At 51.1% G+C, this 17562-nt stretch overlaps 1 protein-coding gene across 3 annotated transcripts in view; it reads left to right on the top strand.

The window, feature by feature from the left end:
- The window catches only part of LOC111524262 (isovaleryl-CoA dehydrogenase, mitochondrial), a 23451-nt gene extending 6685 nt beyond the window's left edge, over positions 1-16766 (top strand). Inside the window, exons 7-12 of one of the 3 annotated variants that reach the window (XM_026456348.2) lie at positions 855-951; positions 2703-2799; positions 3215-3296; positions 3891-3995; positions 4101-4173; positions 15562-16766. In XM_026456348.2, coding sequence (XP_026312133.1) covers positions 855-951; positions 2703-2799; positions 3215-3296; positions 3891-3995; positions 4101-4173; positions 15562-15617 — 510 coding nt within the window. In that variant the 3' untranslated portion in view covers positions 15618-16766. Of the gene's footprint in view, positions 1-854; positions 952-2702; positions 2800-3214; positions 3297-3890; positions 3996-4100; positions 4174-6559; positions 7252-15561 lie in introns of those variants that run through there. The other 2 variants (XM_023189417.1, XM_026456347.1) reach the window with 2 other exon arrangements.
- The last annotated feature ends 796 nt before the right edge of the window (positions 16767-17562 follow it).

Here is a 17562-nt window from a genome sequence, read left to right as displayed (position 1 = left end):
AAAAAAAAAAAAAAAAAAAAAAAAAAGAAGGGAAAAAAAGGGAAGAAAAAGGAAAATACAGGGAGAAATTGAGGCATCTGGGAATGAGTGGGCAGAACACAATGGTGAGCGGGGACAGGAGAGAGAAGGATGGGTTACAGGTGATGGTGCAGGAACCACCTGCCTAACGATCACGAGGAGGAAGCCAGGGGCCCTGTGAGGGCTGGGGCCACGGGTGGGGGAGTTGGCAGAGAGTTTCACGAGCGAGTATTGTAAAGGTTTGCAGTACCCTCCATAGAGGGGGGAAAGTAGCTGTCTAGAGTTGGAGCAGTAGGGACCTGGCTGAGATTGGATATCTCAAGGTTGCGTGACGCCCTCCTCATTATAGGTTGAAGGGCAGCATGTTACAGCACTCTGCTGGGCACTTGCCAAAACATGCTGCAATCCAGTAGTGCAGGTCAAAGCACAGAGGGCTCAGTTCAGCCCTAGTGGGATCCCTTTGGGTACAGACAGGAGAAAACAGAGGATAAGGGAACTGACCGGGCTGGTGACAGTGTCTTGGAAGTAATGTCCCCTGGGGGAGGGAAATAAGGCCAGGGGGGTCAGGAGGGCTCAGAGAACTGAGCATATCATTGAGAAAGAACTGTCCCCTTGAGAACTGGGGAGAACACAAGCTAGTGGCAGAGGAGGCTGGGATCAGTCTGGGGCGTTAGCACCGGAAGGACCTGGGGGGAGCATGGGACTAGGATGCTGCCATGCTGTGCAGGTACAGGGACTCAATAGGAAGGTGGGTGCCTTCTTCCCAGGGGCCTTTCCTTTACCAGGCCCCCTTGGGGCTAATCTGTAACCAGGACTGCCTTTTGATTCCTGTAAAGGGTATGCCTGGCTTTAGCACCTCTAAGAAGCTGGACAAGCTGGGGATGAGGGGCTCTAACACCTGTGAGCTAATCTTTGAAGACTGTAAGGTTCCTGGTAAGTAGCACCAAGAATTGAGGAGCCCCTCTCCTGACCCCCTTCCAGGTTGATCTGGCTGTTCTCAAGCTGAGAAAGCCTCTGGGTTAGACAGGCTTGGCATTGTTAGCTCTTCAGTGACACGTGGCTAGGCTGTGAGCTGGGGCTGCGGGACAGCGCTCCTTCCTGTCCAGGGCCCTGCAGCGGCATGCCTGACTGGCATCACACGCTCCGCATAGAGTCTGTACTCAGTAGCCAGAGAAGGGTCAGACCTACCCTTTCCCACTGATGTCCTTCAGTCTTCCTGTACTTTTGCCCGTCGACTTCATGTAAGTAACTCATTAACTCACATTTTTGTAAAAAAATTTAAAAATGAGTTATTCATTTTTAGCATTAATGATGCTAAGAAAAAAAAACATCTGAATCCACTGATGGAAACCAGACTCAGTGAAGAGAAGGCAGTTCTGTTTGAGTATGAGTATTTTCTCCCCCGAGGTGTAACTGAAATGTGACATGATGGAGCACGGTGGGAGAGCCAGCGCAGCCATCATGTACTAACCAGACCAGGGGCATGGATTTGTTGTTTGAGTTTTATTTTATTTTTTTTTTTTTGAGAAGGAGTCTTGGCTCTGTCACCCAGGCTAGAGTGCAGTGGCGTAATCTCGGCTCACTGCAGCCTCCACCTTCCAGGTTCCAATGATTCTCATGCCTCAGCCTCCCGAGTAGCTGGGATTATGGGCACGCACCACCCTGCCCAGCTAATTTTTTTTTGTTTTTTTGAGGTGGAGTGTCACTCTTGTTGCCCAGGCTGGAGTGCAATGGTGCGATCTCAGCTCACTGCAACCTCTGCGCCCTGGGTTCAAGTGATTCTCCTGTCTCAGCCTTCTGAGTAGCTGGGATGACAGGCACACACCACCACGCCCAGCTAATTTTATATTTTTAGTAGACAGATGGGGTTTCACCATGTTAGCCAGGCTGCTCTTCAACTCCTGACCTCAGGTGATCCACCCGTCTCAGCCTCCCAAAGTGCCAGGATTATAGGCCTGAGCCACCGCGCCTGGCCAGGGGCATGGATTTGATCACCAGTTAGGTTTGCTGTCTGCCTCAGCCATATACCATGCCTATCACTGACAGCCCAAAAAAGTGTGCTTTAATTACAGGGAGATCCAGGGAGGGGAACCTGTGCAGCTCCTTTGTTGACAGGAAAAAATTCAGCTAGCATTAAAGGCAGGTCAGTGGTGTCAACTCATTTTCCTGCCCAAGGCCATCCAGTCTGGCTTACTGGGTGGAGAGGTGCTCAGCAGCTTCTGTTACTATCTCTGAATGGCCTGTCTCCTGGACAAAGAAGCTTTCGTGGACTACCCTGCAGGGAGGTGACACTGGACCAGAGCTGACTCCACCTGGGGCAAAGAGTAACTCTCTGGTTTCTTTATAGGTGCCTGTGTAGAAAGAGTCAGGGAGGGATTGGGTGACTTCTAGACCAATTAACTTTTCTTCTTTCCCATCCAAGGGAGTCCAGAGAGGGAAGGGAAAGATCTAACAACGCTGGGCTTTGTGGTTGGCCTTGTGGATGGGGTGGGGTCCTGGCAGCTCCACTTCTGACTGGAAGGGGTTCACTTGATCGTTTTCTTTTACCTGGAACCTTGGTTGAATAAAGGTCAAGTGACATATTTTAGTGCCTTACTTGAGAGCCATGTTTCCAAATCTAGTACCTTTGATAAAAGTGAGGAGGCTGTGGACAGCTCTCTCCCTCTGACCAGCACTTATCCTGGCAGCTGCCAACATCCTGGGCCACGAGAATAAGGGTGTCTACGTGCTGATGAGTGGGCTGGACCTGGAGCGGCTGGTGCTGGCCGGGGGGCCTCTCGGGTAAGTGTGAGGCTTGGGAGAAGCTGGGCTCTGTCGGCCTTCTTGGCCGGTGGCCCACCGTGAGCAGCAGCATCCTTCCCCTTGGGGGCCAAAGGGAGCTGCCTCCTGGCCCTGCACTCTCCTGGGAGACAAAAAGAACCACCTCCTCCCATGTTGAATTTCTTCCCACAGCAGGGAAATATCATTAAGTGACAGACCAAAGGCCCGAGGAGCAGGGTGGCTTACTCGGCTATGGTACGACACCTGGGCTATCACACCCCTGCACCTCTGGTCAGTCAGTGCCATAACTGCGGCTACACTTTCTGAGGCTGCTTTTCTCCTCCCTGGGACTCCGGCCTTCCCACGCTAGCATTTTGCCACCACGCCCAGTGGTGGGATGAGGAGGTGCCCATAGGACCTTTCTCCTTTCTGACAGGCTCATGCAAGCGGTCCTGGACCACACCATTCCCTACCTGCACGTGAGGGAAGCCTTTGGCCAGAAGATCGGCCACTTCCAGGTGAGCCGCGTGCTTTTGCTGACATGTACGCTTTGACTAGGCTGAAGTTTTCTTTGAAAAGAGAGGAAGTGAGGTGGGCACCGTGGATGTTTACTGTCTCCTCTAGCAACTTGAGCTTGACTGCTTGGAATGCAGTCTTCCCCAGCATGCAGCCGGCTCTGGAAGTCATCAGGAAGTTCATCACATTGCCACCTCGATTCCTGTGTGAGGTGGATGAACTAGACATTGTAAGGTTGGAGAGCAAAGCGTGCAGGTTGTGGGGGCAGAAGGGAAAGAGGTTGCTATTTGTAATTAGACCACCTGGTCTGAAGAAGCTGCTGGAAGGTAATAAGCGTTGGAGTAAATGGTGCCTTGGGAACCATGCCTTTCGGAGGCAGTGATGGCCACTTGAGGGTGTAATGCGGGCCGTGGAATGGCGGCTCTCTGGCCCTAACTCCCACACCTGCCTCCATCTCCATCATCCTGGGTAAATCCCATCTCCTCTCCCTGCCCCTGCTTCCTCATCCTTGGCTGTCTTGTTGCCGTTGCTGACCTGCTTTTGGTAACTGGGAGAGTATTCCAGCATGTTGACCTGTGACATCCCTTTGTGCTCAGTTGATGCAGGGGAAGATGGCTGACATGTACACCCGCCTCATGGCATGTCGGCAGTACGTCTACAATGTTGCCAAGGCCTGCGATGAGGGCCACTGCACTCCCAAGGTGAGGACCGCCTCAGTCCGGGAGAGAGGGGGCAGTGGGCCGGCGGCTGGGACTTGCCGTCTGCGTGCCTTGCAGGGCCCTGCTGACCCGAGCTTCCTCCCGTAGGACTGTGCAGGTGTGATTCTTTACTCAGCTGAGTGCGCCACACAGGTAGCCCTGGATGGCATTCAGTGTTTTGGTGAGTGATCCCCACTCCCCACTCCCAGGGCTCCCTCGCTCTTGGGGCCTGTGGCTGCTTCAGAAAGCGGTTTCAGGGTGGGCGTGGTGGCTCACACCCATAATCCCAGCACTTTGGGAGGCCGAGGCGGGTGGATCACCTGAGGCCAGGAATTCGAGACTAGCCTGGCCTACATGGTGAAACCCCATGCCAGGAGTGGTGGCTCATGCCTGTAATCCCAGCTACTTGGGAGGCTGAGGCAAGAGAATCGCTTGAACCCGGGAGGTGGAGGTTGCAGTGAGCCAAGATGGCACCACTGCACTCCAGCCTGGGTGACAGAGCGAGACTCTGTCTCAAAAAAAAAAAAAGCAGTCTCCTCTCCACTCCTCACTATGTTATGCTAGGCCCAGATGAGCTGGGACCTTTGGGCTCTTTCTGTCCCAGTTACAAGGAGGAAATGGAAAGCAAATGAGAAAACTGCTAGATGCCAGGAGTTGCTGCTGCCTTCGGCAACATCCCCCTCTCAGCCTCCCTGCCTCATAGACACTAGGAAATGGGGAAAGGGAGATGTCTCAGAGGTAGACCAGCCTTGTTTCCATGCTGTGCGGTGGTTAAGAGCACAGACTCCAGCCGAGCAGCTGAGGTTTGAATCCTTGAGCTGCTATGCTGCCGTCCTCTCATCCCCATTTGCCATGCCTGTCAGTGGCACCCCTCTTTCTTTGTCTGGTATCCTTAGCACTCTGAGTGGGCTTTCAGCTGCAACCTCTTGCCCACCCTACCCCCAACAAGGTACAGTAGTCCCTTCTTCTCCTCAGCTTTGCTTTTCACAGCTTCATTTACTGTGGTCAACCAAGGTCCAAATATACTAAATGGGGCTGGGCTCACACCAATAATCCCAGCACTTTGGGAGGCCAAGGTGGGCGGGTCACCTGAGGTCAGGAGTTTGAGACCATCCTGGCCAACATGGAGAAACCCCGTCTCTCCTAAAAATACAAAAATTAACCGGGCGTGGTGGTGCCTGCCTGTAATCCCAGCTACTTGGGAGGCTGAGGCAAGAGAATCGCTGGAACCCGTGAGGCAGAGCTTGCAGTGAGCCGAGATCGTGCCATTGCACTCCAGCCTGGGTGACAGAGCGAGACTCCATCTCAAAAAAAAAAGTGCAGCTGGGCACAGTGGCTCATACCTGTAACTCCAGCACTTTAGGAGGCTGAGGCGGGTGAATCACCTGAGATCAGGAGTTCGAGACTAGCCTGGCCAACATGGTGAAACCCCATCTCTACTAAAAATACAAAAAAAAAAAAAAAAAAAAATTAGCCAAGTGTGATGGCGGGAGCCTGTAATCCCAGCTATTTGGAAGGCTGAGGCTGGAGAATCACTTGAACCCAGGAGGCAGAAGTTGCAGTAACCGGAGATTATGCCATTGCACTCCAGCCTGGATGACAAGAGTAAACTCCATCTCAAAAAAAAAAAAAAAAAAAGGCCAGGCGTGGTGGCTTACACCTGTAATCCCAGCACTTTGGGAGGCTGAGGCAGGCAGATCACCTGAGGTCAGGAGTTTGAGACCAGCCTGACCAACATGGTGAAACCCCATCTCTACTAAAAATAGAAAAATTAGCCGGGTGTGGTGGTGCACGTCTATAATCCCGGCTACTCAGGAGGCTGAGGCAGGAGAATTGCTTGAACCTTGCAGGCGGAGGCTGCAGTGAGCCAAGATCATGCCACTGCCCTCCAACCTGGGCGACAGAGCACGACTCCTTCTCAAAAAAAAAAAAAAAAAAAAAAAGCTAAGTGGAAATTTCTAGAAATAAGCAGTTCATGAGTTTAAAATCCACACCATTCTGAATACCGTGATGAAGCATTGTGCCATGCTGCTCTGTCATGTTTGGTACGTGAAACGTCCCTTTGTGCAGCCTATCCATGCTATGTGGGCTACCTGCCTGTTAGTAGTCACCTAGAGTATCCAATCAGCTGTCTTGGTATCACAGTGCCTGTGTTCAAGTAACTCTTATTATTTTACTCAGTGGCCCCAAAGTGTAAGAATAGTGATGCTGGCATGTCATAATAGTTCTGTTTTAGTATTAGTTATTATTGTTGATCTCTAATTGTGCCTAACTCATAAATTAAACTTGCTCATAAATATGTATGTATAGGGGAAAAAACAACATATATATGGAGTTTGGTACTATCTGCGGTTTCAGGCATCCACTGGGGTCTTGATGTATCCTCCAAGGATAAGAAGGGACTAGTGTATTCCCCACACCCCTCCATCTTGCTACCTTTTGCTGCTTTTCTTTAATCAGTCTCTCCTCCTGTGGCCTGTTTCTATATACTTGGCCTTCTCTTTGCTTTCTTTGTTTTGCCCACTGTCAATCACTTCCTTTCTTCTCTGCCCAACCCCTTGTTGCAGGTGGCAATGGCTACATCAATGACTTTCCCATGGGCCGCTTTCTTCGAGATGCCAAGCTGTATGAGATAGGGGCTGGGACCAGCGAGGTGAGGCGGCTGGTCATCGGCAGAGCCTTCAATGCAGACTTTCACTAGTCCTGAGACCCTTCGCCCCCTTTTCCTGTACCTAGTAGCCTTTCTTGGCAAGTAGAGATGTGGCGGCTCTCCCACCCTGCCCGCAGCAGGCCCTCCCACCCAGCTGGTCTTGTTAGCCCTCTGGCCTCTGGATGAGGTTGAGTTCTCCACAACAGCTCCCAAGCATCATGGGCCTCACAGCCGGGCCAGTGCCAGGACTAGTGTTCTGTGACTTAAAATGGACTCAGCAGGAAGCATATTGTCTGGGGGTTGTTGGGACAGGTTTTGGTGACTCTGTGCCCTTGCTCTCTAACTTCTGAGCCCACTTCCCAGGGTAGGCACCTGGGGGCATGCAGATACCCGCCTCTTTCTCTTGAGTGAGCCTCTGGCAGGACGATCTCTCTGCTCAAGCACAGCAGAATCATGGCCCCTCCATGAATTGGAACTTGGTACAGGTTAAGTATCCCTAATCCTAAAATCTGAAACACTTCTGGTTCCAAGCATTTTGGATAAGGCATATTCAGCTTGCAGTCTCTTTTCTGGGGGACAAAAATAATAAAAAACCTAGCCTAGCCAGGCGTGGTGGCTCACGCCTGTAATCCCAGCACTTCAGGAGGCCAAGGTGGGTGGATCACCTGAGGTCAGGAGTTCGAACCCAGCCTGGCCAACATGTGGAAACCCCATCTCAACTAAAAATAGAAAAAAATTAGTTGGGCATGGTGGTGGGCACCTGTAATCCCAGCTACTTCAGGAGGCTGAGGCAGGAGAAACACTTGAACCCGGGAGGCGGAGGTTGCAGTGGGCCAAAATGGCGCCATTGCACTCCAGCCTGGGCGACAAGAGCAAAACTCTGTCTCAAAAAACAAAACAAAACAAAACAAAAAAACCTGGCCCTTGTTTCTTCCAGTTTCTAGAAGTATCATCTAGCAGCTTATGAACACATATGCTTGGCCAGACAGGGTGGTGTGTGCCTGTAATCCCAGCACTTTGGGAGGCCCAGGCAGGAAGATCACTTGAGCCTATGAGTTCAAGGCGGTAGTGAGCTATGATGAGACCACTGTACTCTAGCCTGGCCAACAAAGTGAGACCCTGTCTCTAAAAATAAAAATAAATGATGGCTGGGTGCCGTGGCACACGTCTGTAATCCCAGCACTTTGGGAGGCCAAGATGGGTGGATCACTTGAGCTCAGGAGTTCGAGACCAGCCTTGCCAACATGGTGAAACCCCATCTCTACTAAAAATACAAAAATTATCCAGGGGTGGTGGTGCACACCTGTAATCCCAGCTACTCAGGAGGCTGAGGCAGGAGAATCACTTGAACCTGGGAGGTGGAGGTTGCAATGTGCCAAGATGACACCACTGCACTCCAGCCTGGGCCATAGAGCAAGACTCTGTCTCAAAAAAGAAAAGAAAAATAGGCCGGGCGCAGTGGCTCACACCTGTAATGCCAACACTTTTGGGAGGCCAAGGCAGGTGGATCATGAGGTCAAGAGTTCAAGACCAGCCTGGCCAAGATGGTAAAACCTCATGTCTACTAAAAATACAAAAATTAGCCAGGCGTGGTGGCAGGCACCTGTAATCCCAGCTAATCCCAGTCTCAGGAGGCTGAGTCAGAGAACTGCTTGAACCCAGGAGGTGGACGTTGCAGTGAGCCAAGATCACACCACTGCACTCCAGCTTGGGTGACAGAGTGAGACTGTCGCAAAAAATAATAGGCTGGGTGCGATGGCTCACGCCTGTAATCCCAGCACTTTGGGAGGCCGAGGGAGGCAGATCACAAGGTCAGGAGTTTGAGAACAGCCTGATGACCAACATGGTGAAAACCCGTCTCTACTAAAAATATAAAAATTAGCTGGGCCTGGTGGCACACGCCTGTAATCCCAGTTACTCGGGAGGCTGAGGCAGGAGAATCACTTGAATGTAGGAGGCGGAGGTTGCAGGAGCCGTGGTCGTGCCATTGCACTCTAGCCTGGGCGACAAAAGAGTGAAACTGTCTCAAAAAATAATAAAATAAATGAACACATGTGCTGCTAAGAGTCTGCTGTGTGGCAGAGCAGAAGACAGTGTGCTTTTGTGTGCTATTGGAAGACTAGCTCCTCCTGTACAGCACCTCTGAGCCCTTGTGCACTGCCCCACCCTGCCACGGGCACCATCCAGTCCTGGCCATGTGAACACCCACAGCTGACTGGGCAGCAGGCACAGGCCCTACCCAAGCAGACCGGAGTTGGCTGGCCTGACTCTAGCTGAGGCTGCCTGTGTACATTTCTCCAGATAACCTATGGCTAATTTTGTTATTACTGCACAGTGGCTGCTGCCATTTTGTATTAAATATATTGTGAAACAAACCAATCTGCTTCTAAAGCAGTGATTTTGGGGAGAAGCAATCTACTTGCTGCTGCTTCCTTTCTGGATGCAGCTTGTGTCCTTGGAGAGTGGCTGGTCCAGGTCCTATTCCTGCCCTCCAGCCTGTTCTTTCATGAGGGACAGGAAGATAAAATCAGCCCTTAGGATAGAAGTCTCAGCCTCCCTTTCCCAGAGCTCCCAGTGAGTTTTAAAAGAAACAGGGAGCCCAGAGTGCTAAGTTCTTACAGCCAGAAGGAAGCTTATAGATTTCAGAAAACTACGCCTATGTTTTTAAAAAGATCAACACAATTTGACTTTGTCAAGGTCAAAATGAACTAGAATCCAGATCTGCTAGTGGCAAAAATGGGGGTGTTCTGAGAATTCCAGCCTTGGGCCCCACTGTACAGCTTGGATAGAGTGTGGTCTGAGAAGGGAATGGGTCTAGGTTGCTCCACCCCTTCCGAGTTCCCTAAAGAGGTAACTGGTTTTCTTGGCTGTCAGCCCAGCAGCGCCTATCCTGACTTTTGGTCCTGGCCTGCAGCCAAGTTACTATTCCTAGCCTGAGGCTTGAGACAGGTGGGGTTAGCTCCTCACCAACCCCAGTTCAGTCCCATCCTGAGGGCAAGATCCTGGGCTCATAGGCAGTCCCTTTCACTTCCCTGTCATGCTCCCTGCTGTGTTGGAGATGAATGTGACTGAAAGGGCCATCTTGCTGGCTTAATGTGTGGCTGGAACGACCTGCCTGGAGACACAATGTGGCAAAATGGGGCGCTTCATCCAGTCTGTCTAAACCCTGTCGACTTGAGGAGGTGATTTCTTTCCTGATTCTGTATGTGAAGCAAAAGAAATGTTTTAAAATTAAAAGCAAAAAAAAAAAAAAACCAAAATGAACCACGTAGCCTGAGTGGTAAATGGAAGAACAAGGGGCACGTCTACTTTGGTTCTGGTGGGTGTGTTTGGTTGCCTACATGCATTGGGCAAATCTGCAGCACCAGCTGCCAGCACTGCTCCTTCCTGCGGCTGGCTGTTATTCCACTCCAATTTTAGGCAGGTCACACTATCAGGGCGGCTCACTGCTGTTGATGCTGCCTACCCTGTGGGAGGGCAACAGAACCTTGGGATGTTTTTTAAGCGTGGTCTGAGCACACCCCTTATCAGAATTTGGCAACCTGAAAGAAATGCAGGTTCCTGGATCCTGCCCCAGACCTAATCACATCCCCAAGGGTGATTCTAGACACGGTAATCTTTTACAGCTACCATCTGGGTCCTAGAGCAGGCTTCCCCAGGAGCCTGAGTCCTAATTCTAAATCCATATAATCCAGTGATAACAATCCCTTGCCCATGTAACTCTCTCAAGTCTGAGCTCCTTGATCTTTGCACAACCGAGTGCAGGAGGCAAGGTTTCGCGCAGGGCACGCTTTCAGAAGACCGGTAAGGTGAGTTGCCCTCGGCGGGATGGGACCAGACCTGGTGTAAACGCAGCGCGCTGTCAGGAGAGAGGTGCCCAGTCCACTGCCTGCCGGGCGGGAACTGGGACCTGAAACCCGGGTGGTCATCTGTCGGGACCCCCAGCCTAGGGCAGGTCCAGAGTCCTTCCTCTGACCCTCTCCCTCGAGGCAGCGCGCTTCTTTGGAGCGCAGCACTGGCTCGCCAGACTCAGCTCGGATGTCGCATGGAGCTCGCCTGACCCCTGCCGGCTGCCGCGTGGTTGCAGACGCGCAGAGCCAGTCTATCCGGCCTTTGCGTGGGGTTCTGGTCCCAAGGCCCCCAGTCTGGGATTTCAGGACTCAACGACGTTTTGTTTTAGCCAATAAGGACATTAAAGGGAAGGGGGGTTGGGGGAATGCTATCCTCTATTACCATCATTTCATACAAGGCCTTTTTTTTTTTTTTAAGACAGAGTCTCGCTCTCTCGCCCAGGCTGGAGTGCAGTGGCGCCATCTCGTCTCACTGCCAACTCCACCTCCCGGTTCACGCCATTCTCCTGCCTCAGCCTCAGTCCCTGTAGCTGGGACTGCAGGCACCCACCACTGCGCCAGGCTAATTTTTTGTATTTTTAGTAGAGACGGGGTTTCGCCCTGTTAGCCAGGATGGTCTCGATCTCCTGACCTTGTGATCTGCTCCCTTCGGCCTCCCAAAGTGCTGGGATTACAGGCGTGAGCCATCGCGCCCGATCGGCTTTTTTTTTTTTTTAAGACGTAGTCTCACTTTGTCACCCAGGCTGGAGTGCAGTGGCCCAATCCTGGCTCACTGCAACCTCTGCATCTTGGGTTCAAGCGATTCTCGTGCCTTAGCCTCCCAAAGAGCTGGGATTACAGGCATGTGCCACCATGGCTGGATAATTTTTGTATTTTTAGTAGAAACAGGGTTTCACCATGTTGGCCAGGCTGGTCTCAAACTCCTGGCCTCAAGTGATCCACCGGCCTCAGCCTCCCAAAGTGCTGCGATTACAGGCATGAGCCACGGGGCCCAGCTAGGCCAGGAATTTTTTTTTTTTTGAGACAGGATCTCACTCTGTCGCCCAGTGCAGTGGTGTGATCTCAGCTTACTGCAGCCTCGACCTCCCTGGCTCAAGAGATCCTCCGGCCTCAGCCCTCCCCTGGCCACCCCCTTAACCCCTCAGTAGCTGGGACTAGAGGTGTGCACCACCATGCCAGACTAATTTTTGTGTTTTTTGTAGAGCTAGGCTTTCATCATGTTGTCCAGGCTGGGCTCAACTCCTGGGCTCAAGTGATCCTCCCGCCTCCAGTTCCCAAAGCGTTGGGATTATAGGCGTTGAGCCAGTGTGCCCAGCCCTTAAATTTTTGTATATGCTTTATGTTCATAGTTTTAAAAAATACTACTATTTTTAAAAGCTTATTTAAAAAAATAAAAGTCCCCTGTCCCTCCTATCCCCATTCCCACTCCCAGGACAAAACCACTTTTGAATCTTTAAGGGGCTTATTTTGATAATTTACTTCATACCTCTAAGTGACATGCTTACTTACTGATATAATTGTAAGCACTTTTAAGGATAGTTTTTGTTTTTGTTTTTAAGATGGAATCTTGCGCTCTGTCGCCCATGCTGGAGTGCAGTGGCACAATCTCAGCTGACTGCAGCCTCTGCCTCCCAGGTTCTACTGATTCTTCTGCCTCAGCCTCCCGAGTAGCTGGGACTACAGGTGCACACCACCATTCCCAGCTAATTTTTGTATTTTTAGTAGAGACAGGGTTTCACCATATTGGCCAGGCTGGTCTCAAACTCTTGACCTCATGATCCGTCTGCCTCGGCCTCCCAAAGTGCTGGGATTCCAGGCATGAGCCACCATGCCCAGCCCAAGGATAGTTCTTTGAAGTGCATACATTTGATTTATGAGAAGTTATGCCCATACTTTTTTCACCTCCTCAGGCCAGCCCTGTCCACGGGCCAGTGTTTGGAAGCCCTGAAATCAGGTGGTACAGAGCCCCATCCACATTCCTGGCTGTCTCCAACCCTTGCCACATTTGGTACCCAGAGCCTACAGCCACGCTAGTGCCGAGTGGGAGCTCTCTTCTCTCTATGTGCACCACTTGGTTACTCTTGCAGGGGGCCATTCCAGAATTCGGCCTCTCTCCCTCACCTACCACCCACCCACTCTCAGAGGCTAGCATGATATGTCTTAAATATTTCTTGGACCTTCAACATCCTGCCAACTTGCCTCCCTTCTTCCAGGCCATGCCCCTCAACCCTTCCTCTACACTGAACCAGTGAACTGTCAAACTCCCCGTAAATTCTTCAGTGGCTCCCAGCATCTATAAGATCTAAGGCTTGGCAAGGCAAATATGACTCTAATCCCCCTGGGCCTTCCCCTTCTGCTGCTTCCCTCCTTCCCTGCTCAATGTTCATGTTCTTGTTGCAAGGAGTCCTCATTGCTGTGTTTCTCACCCTTGTGCCTTTGGTCTGGGGCAGCTCCGGAAGTCCTGCCAGCCCTTCAACCTTTCTCTTGCTTCCTCGTCTCTAAAGCCTCAGGCCAGGGCCTGCCTCCTTCAGGAAGACCTCTCGTCTCCAACCTATCCTCACTCCTCTGTCTCCATCTCATCCATTCTGGACGAGTCCCCTTCCTCCTCCTCCCTGGGCATATCTGCACTAATGGGCTTGCCACAAATGGGCTTGTTTATTCCAGTCTCCCCAGCATTAGGCAGGCTATGAATTTGAGGACTAGGACTGTGATTTAACTGTCTTTACATGATCACCAGCCAGCACAGTTCCCAGCATGTAATAGGTGCACAACAAATGTTTATTGAAAGAGTAAATGAGTAGTCACGTGACACTTAGCTCACATTTTGCTGGTATACAGTTATTTGTGTATATGGTGCTCTCTGAGTATATTGTAAGATCTTTTAGGTCAAAGACCATTTCTCACTTATCTGAACTCTCCCAATAACACCCGGGGCTCACAGTAAGTGCTCAGTGGCTATGTTCATGCTAAATGAGTGAAATGACAGGTGGGCCAGAGCCCTGGACTAATTCCAGCGTTGGCAGAAACAGCAGGGCCAGCCGGCTTCGCCTGGCCCTGTTTTCTCCAGGCCTTCCCACCCTGGAGTAGCCAGGGCCCAGCCGCAGAAGGGAGGCCCTCACCCCCATACTCCTCTGACCCACTCAGAGACAGAAGGAAGCTGTGCTAAAAGACCCTGACCCTCCCCTGCTAGCCGAGGACGAGAATGGGAGCTGGAAGGGGAAAGAGGCAGAGCAGAGCCACACAGCCTTTGTGTTCTTGTGTGAAATGCACGGTATATATGGGGAAGTACGTACATGCACATATGCAGTGTGAAAAATAATAAAACAAATTCCTGTGTACCCAACATGCAGGTCAATGAAGAGAGTATTCCAAGCCCACGTGCCCCTCCTTGACATATTCTCCCCAGGGGAGCCACCATCCTGAATTTGGTGATAATCCTCCCCTTACCTTTCTCAGTGGCTTCCTGCCTCTGTATAGATCCCTGAACAATATTATTTAGGTTGCCTGATTTCAAACTTTCTATAGCTGGACTCATGCCATATATATATATATATTCTTCCATGCCTTGCTTTTTGGCTCATCATTGTACAGTTTTTGTTTTCTTGTTTTTTTGGGTTTTTTTTTTTTTTCATTTGTTTTGAAACAGGGTCTCACTCTGTTCATGATCATGGCTCACTACAGCCTCAACCTCCTGGGCTCGAGCCATCCTCCCGCCTGGCCCTCCCAGGTAACTGGGATTACAGGGGCTTGCCATGACTCTCAGCTAATTTTTTTGTATTTTTGGTAGAGATGGGGTTTCATTATGTTGCCCAGGCTGGTCTCAGACTCCTGGGCTTAAGGGATCTGCCTGCCTCAGCCTCCCAAAGCTGCTGAGCTCTTTTAAATTTTTTATTGTTTTTGAGACAGGGCCTCACTTTGTCACCAAGGCTGGAGTGCAGCAGCGCAGTCATGACTAACTGCAGCCTTGACCTCCCAGGCTCAAGTGATTCTCCCACTTCAGCCTCTTTAGTAGCTGGGACTACAGGCCCAGTCCAGCTCTTTTTCTTTTTTTCTTAAATGTTTATAGAGACAGGGTCTTACTATGTTTCCCAGGTTGGTCTCCTGAGCTCAAGCCATCCTCCTGCTTCAGCCTCCCAAAGTGCTGGGATTACAGGTGTGAGACACGGTGCCCAGCCTCATTCATGTTAATGAGCAGGACTGTAATCTCTTCAATTTTTTTTCTTGTGTAGTATTCCATAATGTGGAAATATAACAATTTAATTGTCCATTCTACTGTCGATGGACATTTGGGCTGTTTGCAGTTTGGGGCTATTGTAAAACATTCCTGGCCAGACGCGGTGGCTTTTACCTGTAATCCCAGCACTTTGCGAGGCCAAGGCGGGCGGATCACCTGAGGTCAGGAGTTCGAAACCAGTCCGGCCAACATGGCAAAACCCTGTCTCTAATAAAAATACAAAAATTAGCCAGGTGTGGTGGCGGACACCTGTAATCCCAGCTACTCTGGAGGCTGATGCATGAGAATAGCTAGAACCTGGGAGGCAGAGGTTACAGTGAGCTGAAATCGTGCCATTGCACTTCAGCTTGGGTGACAGAGCGACACTCTGTCTCAAAAATAAAAGGAAAAAAGAAAAAACCATTCCCATGGGCATCTTCTGATGCAGATGTGCAAGTGTTCCTCAAGTCATAGTCCCAGGAATATAATTTCTCTGTTGTAGGCTATGCACCTGATCAACCTTACTAGATAATTCACAACTGTTTTCCAAAGTAGTTGTAGGTCTATTATTTTTTAGAACGATGCCACCAGAGGTGACTTGGGGTAAAAGTTGAATGCCAGCCCCAGGGCCAACCCCATGAGCTTACTTTCAGCAAGGGAGAGAAGTCAGATGGCAAAAGAGTGTGCATCTATGCATTGCTGCTTCCCCAGCCAGCCCCATAAACCACATGTGCAACAAACCTTTATAGACAAGCTACTAAGACCCATGCACTGGGCGAGGGGCTGGGGAGACGATAATGATTTAGCACAGACCAGCCTCAGGGAGAACAATTATGTTTCCATTTACCCTGCCAGGCAGCCGGATGCTCCAGTTTTGCCCTGGAAGACACGAGAGAGTAAGGGCCGGATAGATAAGAGGGAATTTTCTTGAAGGAGAAAAGGTATTCTGGGCCCAGGAATATCTCAGCACAGGCAGTACCTCCACTCCTCAAAGGTGGCCAGTGGATCAGTGGCGGAAGTACAGAGGGCTGCCCTTGCTGGCAGGAGAAGGAAGGAAGGAAGGAAGCAAGAAGACTAGGGCTCTATGCTCGTGCTGGCAGAGAGAGAGACACAGCTCCAGATCCAGATCCATTCAGATGCATCTTGTGCCTTGTGCCCGTCCAGGAGCAAACATGGGTGAGCATGCACATGGACACGCATACCTCCGCACACACTTTCAGAGAGGCTGTCGGACACGCTGCAGGAGCAGAGGCAAGGAGCGTGAACACGCAGCTGCTTGTGGAAGATAAGCCCGGCGCTGGGGGCTGCCTGCCTGGCCTGTCTCGAGAGTCCCCTTGCACATCTGCCTGGGTTCCCAAGAGGCAACCTCTACAAAGATACGTGTTTTCAGGACAAGCTGCCCCCTCCCGCAAAATCTTTCTGTTTACAGGAATGCAGTAGCAAAATCCCTTAGTTCATATTTGAGTCCTGTCTGATGCTGACAGGCTGGCCAGAGCTGGGCATACAGTAGGTCTCTTTACTTGCTGAAGTAAAATAGTTAAATGAAATTTACTATAAGATAAATTAAGATAACTTTACTATAAGCTATATTAAGATTTAAAACAGGGGGAAAGAGAAACCTGAAATGAGAAAAGGGGAGTGAAGGAAGACTTGATGTCCTTCATAACTGGCCTGCATTCTGCCCAGCCCCTCCTTTCTTTCCAGAAGCCCACCAGTGGCCCAGAGTGGAAGGGTGGGAGTCAGACCAGCCCAAGGTTGCTAATTAAGACTAGACTGCCAAGCATGGTGGCTCATGCCTGTAATCCCAGCACTTTGGGAGGCTGAGGCAGGCAGATCACCTGAGGTCAGGAGTTCGAGACCAGCCTGGCCAGCATGGTGAAACCCCATCTTTACTAAAAATATAAAAATTGACTGGGTGTGACGGCACGCACCTGTAATGCCAGCTACTCGGGAGGCAATTCTCCAAGAATTACTTGGACCTGGGAGACGGAGGTTGCAGTGAGCCGAGATTTGGCCACTGCATTCCAGCCTGGGTGACAGAGTGAGACTCTGTGTTAAAAAAAAAAAAAAGACTGGACTGTTTGTGGATTTTATATGACTGCTGCTGCTTGAGAGAGCTGAGATCTGCTCTCCCTTCCTAAGATTGCTTCCAAGGCCCAGAGCTGGCTGGCAGCAGTTCAGAATCACCACCTAGATATTGAGATTCAGCCAGTCCCAGCTCCTCCCTCCCAGGTACCCCTAGGCAGAGTATACCCTACGGTCCTTTGAGGCTGGAGAAGCAGGTGGTTGTGAAGTAGGCTGGCCTGTGGGACCTCCCTCTCCCCTGGTACCCTCCCTCCCTGGGAGGCTGCTTGGCTCCAGAGTGAAGGAGCAAGTAGGGGCCCTCAGTAGTCTTCTCCTTCCATGGCCGGGCTGCCTACCTGCTTGGAACCCGGCCACACACATCCCGGTGCCCCATTCACTGGCCCTCCAAGGTGTCAGAGACCTTTGTGCCGCAGTTTTTCTGACCTCCCACCTGATCACCCACACCTCCAAGGGGGCTGCAACCTCATGTTCGGAACTCCTCAGCCTGGAGAGAGGCTGTGGGGGGTGGGGCAAGAGCCCTGGAGGTGCCCCAGAGTGTGGAGCCTGTTGCCAATAGGGGCAACAAGACAATCTCTCTGTAGGACTGACTGTGAGGCCTCCCCAAAGAAGGATCGGGCAGAGAAATGCAGGCTCCTCAGCCCTGCCTGGGACATCTGCAGCTGCCTCAGAGCTCACATTGTGCGGATCCCAACAGCGTTTCCCTCACTAATGAAGACCCGGCCCTCTCCCAATTCTGCATTCCCCTCTTCCCCAAGGCTGGAAACCCCCTAT

This window comes from Piliocolobus tephrosceles, chromosome 6, assembly GCF_002776525.5.
Source record: "Piliocolobus tephrosceles isolate RC106 chromosome 6, ASM277652v3, whole genome shotgun sequence".
In the NCBI taxonomy this organism is placed as follows: domain Eukaryota; kingdom Metazoa; phylum Chordata; class Mammalia; order Primates; family Cercopithecidae; genus Piliocolobus; species Piliocolobus tephrosceles.
Note: the sequence above shows the minus strand (reverse complement) of the source record. Positions and strands in the feature narration are given on the sequence as shown.